General features: G+C 40.1%; 1 protein-coding gene across 1 annotated transcript; it reads left to right on the forward strand.

Annotated features, from left to right (window-relative positions):
- Positions 1 to 353: 353 nt before the first annotated feature.
- Positions 354 to 2,124, forward strand: LOC110500633 (histone H2A.Z). Its single transcript, XM_021578114.2, has 5 exons — positions 354 to 500; positions 788 to 865; positions 1,270 to 1,383; positions 1,546 to 1,675; positions 1,782 to 2,124. The coding sequence occupies exons 1-5, from the start codon at positions 498 to 500 to the stop codon at positions 1,841 to 1,843; spliced, it is 387 nt and encodes a 128-aa protein (XP_021433789.1). The 5' UTR covers positions 354 to 497; the 3' UTR covers positions 1,844 to 2,124.
- Positions 2,125 to 8,858: the final 6,734 nt, after the last annotated feature.

Genomic DNA, 8,858 nt, shown 5'->3' on the forward strand with positions numbered 1-8,858 from the left:
TATCCTCTCAGTAGGCCTATTTCAGTTTGTGAATTGTAATCAATCATGTTTTTTTTCTCAAGGAATCAATTGATTTATCAACTGATGTTTCATAAAGACTTTTTCACACTGGTTGATTATTAATAAGATATATTTTTGGGCTATTTAATTTCAATAAAAAACTGTTAGGTCCACACATAGCATAAACAGAAGTTATGTTATTCTCTGCTATAAAGTCTGCTAAATAAATTTAGAATAAATTAGAAACTACTTTATCCAACATGCAATGAGAAATTACGTGTCAAATTCCCGCACAGTGAGCACTTTTACATTGTGATTGGCTAAGAGCCATGGCCCAAAAAGATTTTCGAGAGTTGATTGGCTGGCTTCTTCCATGCAAAGTCCCGGATCAAGGTCCTCTCAATAAATACATGGCAATCTAAGGCGGGACTTGTTCAAACTAGACAAATAGTCGTGGAAGATCTGTGTAACTGAAAATAGCAGGGACATCTTATACAATGGTATTTTTAATTATTTAAAAAATATATATATACTTCGTTGCTAAATCTATCACTTTATTGAACGAGTGCTACGTGAGGATTAGCCTGTATTCGAGAAACATGTATTCGCTAAAGTTATTCTGTAGCTAATGTTAGCTAGTTACGTTAGGTAACTAACCTTAGCAATGTGAGTCGCCTGGCTATCAACCATTGCACGCGCTGCCGAATAAACTGGCTAATTAAAAATACATATATATTGCATCAATTTCTCAATACATAAATATACTTCATCAATGTCTCTATTATAGGCTGGTGGCAAGGCTGGAAAAGACTCCGGGAAAACTAAGACGAAGGCCATTTCGCGCTCACAGAGAGCCGGTTTGCAGGTGAGTACATCAGTCATTCATGACATGCTAACAATGCTAGCGCCAACAATTCTGGTAAACGTGTGGCAAGGTAGCGCAGTTACTTGTTAATTTGGAACTTATGTAGCGAACGTATAAATGTTGGCAAACCGATACTATTTAGTTGAGTTACTTGGTGGTGGGTGTTTCGTAAAATAATTTTGTTGAATTGGCTCTTGACTTTTTTTTGACTTACTGATGGCTAACTAGCTGGCTAGGTAGCTACTTGATTGAACACATGGCAGTGTTATTCGGCATCCTTGGGATGACAATCCTTACCTAACGATTTAACATTTCAACTTCAGTGGGGTAGGGACGTATCAAGGATCACGGATAGCACGAACGGGTGCAGGCTTGGCCTTAACGTTTCCCGCTCTGCTTTCCAGTTCCCAGTGGGCCGTATTCACAGACATCTGAAATCCAGAACAACAAGCCATGGCAGAGTTGGGGCGACTGCAGCTGTGTACAGCGCGGCTATTCTTGAGTACCTGACAGCTGAGGTAACGTTGGTAGACATCGCGACTGTGATTGTATGTTTACAACACTTTGTGGCGGTTCATGACACTAAAACCATACAGTACTGTGCATGCAATCGAAGTTAATTGATGTGCTCGTGCGAGAGTCGGTAACCAAATATTTACCCACGCGCTCCTCAACTTCAGGTTCTGGAGCTGGCTGGAAACGCGTCAAAGGATCTGAAGGTCAAGCGTATCACCCCACGTCACTTGCAACTGGCCATTAGAGGCGACGAAGAGTTGGATTCTCTCATTAAAGCTACGATTGCTGGTGGTGGTAAGTGCAGAAGTTATTTTGTAGTCTTTGCCACTGGGATTGCCTTTGTACCAATTTCCCTGTTTTTTATTTATTTGCATCCACTAATTACTTTGTTTTGTTTCAGGTGTCATCCCTCATATCCATAAGTCACTGATTGGAAAGAAGGGACAGCAGAAGACCGTATAACCCTGGAAACAGTGGCATTAGGTCATGTCATCTCAGGACCTGCTTAAATTGTTTTTAATAATTTTCTTGGTAGTGTTTTAGGACTTTTTATTTTTTTATGTATGAACTTGCATCTACTCATCTATGGTATTTTTAAAGTGGCTTCAGAGAAGCTGTTTTATTTTGGGCTTGTATGTTTTTGGTACAACTGTGGTTTGGTTTGTATTGTGTACATTTTTGCATACCAGTGGCATTTCCATGTTTTGAAGTTGTCTTTGAATAAAGCTCCAAGGTATTGTGCACCTATGGTTCCTTACTTGCATTCATCTTTTAGCGGGTGTTGTGCCCTATAAATCCATTATGCAGCATTCTGGGTTATTTTTCACAAGGTGAGTGCACATTAATCAACGTTTTAGCCAGCTGGCTAATTTTGAATCTTAGTCCCTGGGCAGGTTATTAAAAACGATTACAATAATAGATAATGAGCAGTGAGCACACTCAGCGCAACAGGACATGTAGAACCCCTCCCCCCCCCACAAAAAAAATGTAGTATGCGGACTAACAAAACAAAATCCATAGAAGCAAGTGTTTGTATACCTCATGCTGCAATACAGAACTAGGGATTATGTTCAAAGGCTGCTTGCCCTTCAGCCATGTCTTTTTTTTGTGATAGGTGGTGCAGTGTGTTCCAGACATGGGAAGCAATCTCATGGCAGACCTTGTGGATCTGCTGCCATAGGTTTGGGTTTTCTGTTGAACAAAAGTACTGAGTGGAGTGGGACGTCAGGCCATGTAGGATCTTGAATACCAGATGTCTATTGCGCAATATTTTTCCAACTCAGGAGGTTATGCTCTCTGAGGGTGTAACAGTGATGCTTTTGGGCTTCCTATCAAACATTTTGAGAGCGTGTTTTGATCTACAGCAAGCTTGGACCCAATTAAGTGGGGGAGTATCATAGACTTGAAGTACAGTTTTGCTACCTCTAGTCAACCAATTTTGCATAAATCTGGAATTGGCTAGAATGAGTTACACTTCACCTGCTTTAAGAGGTTGGAATAGTGATGCCAGGGTACTTAATTAGATACCACCTGGAGCTTTTCCCCTGACACATCTGGCTCCGTAGCATCAGTTGCCCTCTTTGAAGGAGTTTTTTTTTTTTTTTACATTGAGATAAACATGAGTCAGACACTTTAACCGGGACCATTACAGTAGTGAGATCCTGTGCAGCTTGTTTGCTCTTACATGCCCATATCACAGTATCATCTGCATACATTTGAATTTCAGACCCAGTACAGACAGAAGGCAGATCATTAATGTACAAGCTGAACAGGAGGGCCCCCAGTATTGACCATTGGGGCACACCCACATCATAGCTAAGAGTGGGCGACAGCTCAAGGCATGAGGGAAATGAAACAATTGTGATAACCTCATGGTTAACAGTATTGAAAGCCTTCCTTAGGTCCAGAAACACAGCCCCAACAATGCCCCGTTGTCCTTCTTGGACTTTACATTTTCCAGAAGAAAGCAGTTGAACGTTTCTGTGGAGTGTTTTGCTCTAAAGGCAAGCTGCATGGAGAGTAATGTGAAGGGGCTGTTGTTGAGGTGGGCAATCAGTTGCTCTACTACACACTTTTCAACAACCTTCGACACTACAGGTACTAATGGGCCTGTAGTTACTCACTTCAGTAGGGTCACCCGATTTAAAGATGGCTGTTATTCTGGCTGACTTCCAGACCCTTGGAAACACCCCCTCACCAACAGATATGTTGGTGACCTTAGTAATGGGGCCAATAAGTGACTCTGTAGATTTTAAGAAAGGTAGAGTACAGCCCAAACACATATTTTGCTTTAGAGTTCTTTAGTGAGCTAATCACCTTGTTCACCTCTGACTCAGAAACTTCCCTTACGATTAAGGCAGGTTGAGTGTCATTCACTAGCACTGAGTCCAAGAAACCAGTGGAGGAGTTCTGTGTCAGTACCCTGACAGAGTCAACAAAGTAGGAATTGAAGGCTGTTGCTATTTCGACTGCATCCTGTGTTGGATTGTCATTCACCATGATTGCTAATCTTTTTGTGTTACAGTCTTTCTGTTAACTTTTTTAGATTCTCCCAGATCAATTTAGAATTTCCCTTTGCTTCACCAATTATGTTAATCAAAAACTTGCTATCAGCATGTCACTAAACATTTTAATTGATAACTGTCACAAACTATTCTCGTTCTATTGTGAGTTGAAGACATCAATAGATTCATGTGACTGATGCATACCTGCCTGGAACAAGACAATGATGCGCTATAGCATTGAAATATATTGGCCACTTTTATCCAAAATGTACAATTAGTGGGGTGCCCCATTCTGTCAATTTAGGGGACGCCTTTTTGCTTACGACAACCCCCTAGTTGGAAGTGTTACCTCTTTATCCAGGCATACATATACACAGGGGAGAAATCATATGGGTGCAGTGACAAAATGCTTCAGCCAGTATGGGGTGCCTGTCAGTCTGACACCAAAATTGAGGTCTTCAGCATTCCATTACTGTGTACCAGGTGAGTCGTGTCAGTCAGGCTATTGTCACTGCATCAGAAATAAAATCCTAAAACTCTCTCAGATGCAGGGAAGGCTTTATCTCAGTGAGCCTGTATTGCACAGGAGAAATTGCTGCAGTGAGCGTGACGAATGCTACAGCCAGAGAGAACCTGAGGAAAGCAAACTTTCATATCTATAAAATGTTTGTGGGAATGTTCTGCTCTCGCATTTCCTCAACACATTTCCAGCTCAGACAGACAGCACAGCTTGGCTATTATTGTCTTCTATCTACATAAAGCTCAAGTTTGATCTGAGTGGTACATTGACACAATGTATCAAACTACATCAGATTTTTTTTTAATGGATGTCAGTAGATGTACAGTGCCTCTTTTCTATCTTGTTAGATAACTATGATGGACATGTTCAGGTATATAAATTATTCTAAATTATCTATTTTATAATGGCCACTAGGCGTCACTATTGCAGCACTGTGTATGTTGGTCTTTTGATACTAGCAACAAAGACCATCTCTGGCACAAATGAAGATTATAGCAGTTACCACAGGTTAGATCTTTGCATCTATTTAATATATGCTTGTTTGAAGAAAGGGATCACTTCTTGACTTGCTGCTGAAGATCAATACCATCTTCCAACATCTAGATCTTATTTAACCGTGTGTCTTTTTAGCCACAGCCACCCAAGTTGTGGGAAAAGTCTGAATTCCTTTTGAGGAGTAACACTTCATGAATGACAATAGAGATGTATAGCTGTTGTGACTGGGCTGGGAGTGAACTAACTATACAGGTGTGCGGTACGACAAAGGCAGGCCCTGGCTTGAGTGTTGACATTATTCCTCACCAAGTAACTTGCCTGAGATATTTAGGGAGATATCTTAACGGGGTAATATGGTGATGAATAATTGTTATAAATTTGTTATAAAAATGCACAATATCAATGTTTTCGCCCCATAATTTCAAGTTTCAATTTAGCTTTTTCATAATGATTATACATTTTGTAGATTTAAATGTGGTGGCACATTGCCATACACTATGTCAAGAACTATATAAACTAAACCATACACAGAGTGTAAAAAACATTAACCTCTCTAGGGTATGTGGGCGTCCGACCTGGCTAACGTCCAGTGAGATTGCAGAGCGCCAAATTCAAATACAGAAATACTCATTATAAAAATTCAGAAAAGATACAACTATTTTAACCCCGGTTTAAAGATGAACTTCTTGTGAATCCAACCACGGTGTCAGATTTAAAAAATGCTTTACGGCGAAAGCATACCTTACGATTATTTGAGAACATCGCCCAGCAGACAAATCATTACAAAGTAACCAGCCAAGTAGAAGAGTTACACAAGTCAGAAATAGAGATAAAATGAATCACTTACCTTTGATGATCTTCATATGGTTGCACTCAGAAGACATTAATTTATTCAATAAATGTTCCTTTTGTTCGATAAAGTCTCTTTATATCTGAAAACCTCTGTTTTGTTCATGTGTTTTATTCAGTAATCCACAGGCTCAAATGCAGTCACAACAGGCAGACAAAAAATCCTAAATGTATCCGTAAAGTTCATATTAACATGTCAAACGATGTTTATATTCAATCCTCAGGTTGTTTTTAGCCTAAATAATCGATAATATTTCAACCGGACAATAACGTTGTCAATATGAAAGGTTAACAAGAAAGGCACTCTCTCGGTCGCTCGCATGAAAAAGCTCTGTGACACGGCAGGGTCCACTCATTCAGACTGCTCTTACTCCCTCATTTTTCAGAATACAAGCCTGAAACAATTTCTAAAGACTGTTGACATCTAGTGGAAGGCATAGGAACTGCAATTTGAGTCCTAAGTCGATGGATACTGTAATGGCATTGAATAGAAAACTACAAACAAACAAAGAATCCTACTTCCTGAATTGATTTTTCTCAGGTTTTCGCCTGCCAAATCAGATCTGTTATACCCACAGACACTATTTTAACAGTTTTGGAAACTATAGAGCGTTTTCTATCCAAATCTACCAATTATATGCATATCCTATCTTCTGGGCCTGAGTAGAAGGCAGTTTAATTTGGGCACGCTTTTCATCCAAAATTCCAAATGCTGCCCCCTACCCTAGATAAGTTTTAAGAATACCTGCTCTTGCAACTCAATATTAGGAAGATGTTCTTAATGTTTTGTACATTCAGTGTATATTGACTACCTCTTTCGCAAACCACGGGTGTATTCACTAGGAACAAAATGGGGAGGGACCTACCTGAATTTATCCAAGTTTTAGATGCAAAACATTTTGCTACGGTGTGCACTAATGAATACACCCTAGATAACTTGCTAGTGGTTACAGTAATGTCCATTGACATTCTATTGTTCTTGATTCATGAGAGAACTCGGTCATTAGAATGAACATTGATCATTGACAGTGCTTGATAATGTAAGAGATGCATGAAGATATGCCAGGTGTGTATTCACTAGGAAACAAACGGAAGCAAATGGAACAAAACAGGAGGGCCCTAACTGAATTTGTCTAATAGAAACACTTTTTCGTTGCAAAATGTTTTCCTTCTAGAGGAAACAGTTTTCGTTGCAAAGATTTTGCTATGGTGAAAAATGTTTTGCCACACTGTGCGACTAATGAATACACCAATGTATTTTCTCCCACACTGTCTGGAAGGTATCACAGCGGACATTTGAAGCCACATAACATGCTGAGTGACATATTGCCAAGATATGCTTCAGTAGATTTCCATGCAGTAATTAACAGCTGGGCTATAGTTTCCCCATTCATTAGAAAAAGGAAACAACTCCTTATCCTATGTGTCCTGAAAATCTAATTTGACGCAACTTTGTCAACAGAAATCAAATTAAAGGCATGCAGTGGGATGTATGCTCATTACCAGATTGACTCACAATAATCATTGCATTCTTGGTAATGGGGCATTCAAATACATTTTATTGACAAACATGACTTGGGCCTAGATTCAATCAGATCAGTGCTAACCGACGATAGCTGGCTCCCGCATAGCGGATGGAACTGCGTTGGAGTGTCAAATCGGTGAGCAGTTTGCTCTTGCGTCCATTGTCATGAAGCCACACCTGCCCCACTCGCATTAGAAGTTCAGAGCGAGAAAGTGTAGGCTATATAGAAATAATTACACTCAAATTGAAAAATTATTAAAGGAAATAATGAGTGTTTCTGTCATCATAATGGAGGTGTAGATTCCATCTCACATTCCAGTGTTCCAACTTGTAAACAACGCTGCATTGGAATTCTGTTAATGACTCTGCACGTCAGTTACGAACAAATTCTTATTTACAAAGACGGCCTACACCGGACGACACTGGGCCAATTGTGCATCGCCCTATGGGACTCTCAATCACAGCCGGTTGTGAAACAGCCTGGATTCGAACCAGGGTCTCTGTAGTGAAGCCTCTAGCACTGAGATGTAGTGCCTCCAATTTTAAAGGTTCCAGAATTTCAACTGATTCATTACCATGAATGAGCACAGACAGGCAACCTCATTTCTTTAAGGGCGAGCCAGCCAGCCTAGAAACTGCCGGGATCATCAGTGATATGATCATCTCTTTTCTTCTGTCAGGGCAGGAAGACTGCATGTTGTCAGCCTGTCTGTCAGCCTGTGGGCATTACAGCATGGCCCGATTCAGCCTGGTGAGGCAGGTGGATGAGGGGTTGATTCTCTTGTCCTGCCAGTGGAACCTGGTAGGAGAAATGGAGAGGACGGGCTAATTGGCTTCGCCAGCTCATAAGGTTAGCGCCCAATCTCATTGGATGATGGAAGACCAAGTCCCATACTACCCATACACTGAGTGTGAAGCATTTTACTGTGGCAAGTCAATGTTTGGTCATTCTAATATCCACTGTAAGAACATCAAGGTAATATGTACTCCTTTAAATAGCTGTTCTTCAATTAATCCTATTTTGCAAAGGTGATGAAAAGCAGTTGGTTAATGAGCCTTTTTCCCAGATCAAGACCATTTCAGTCTATACAGTTCCCAAACTGAGAACCGGGCCAACAAAGCACCACAGCATTGAACCATTAAAAGGGCCAATCTGTAGATGCTACATCCATTTTTTGGACATATACATTGATATGTACCCATTGATGCTTGTAGAATATAACTTATAAATGCCACATAAGCTTAATTCCACTGTCATACCCCATCAGAACCCAAAATATAAGCTTGTTTTACACAAATGTTTGTAAACAAAGTAGATCTAAATACAGAATGTAGCCTGAAAACATGGTTCAAACTATAATTGTGATATTGTGGATGGTCAGTCCAATCCATAACTCCGTTTATGAGTGGTTACATTTCTCCAGCCCCATTCTTCAGCTTTTTACCAAAACACTTAGCAATTGTTTCAACTGCTGATTGTCGCTTTAAGTTAATTAAGATGAGAAAGAAAAGGGTCATTTGTTTTCAATTACATTGCAGGAAATAAGCAGTGCACACCTTGAGGCTGTACAGTTGTTGTGCATC

Source organism: Oncorhynchus mykiss, chromosome 21, assembly GCF_013265735.2.
Source record: "Oncorhynchus mykiss isolate Arlee chromosome 21, USDA_OmykA_1.1, whole genome shotgun sequence".
In the NCBI taxonomy this organism is placed as follows: domain Eukaryota; kingdom Metazoa; phylum Chordata; class Actinopteri; order Salmoniformes; family Salmonidae; genus Oncorhynchus; species Oncorhynchus mykiss.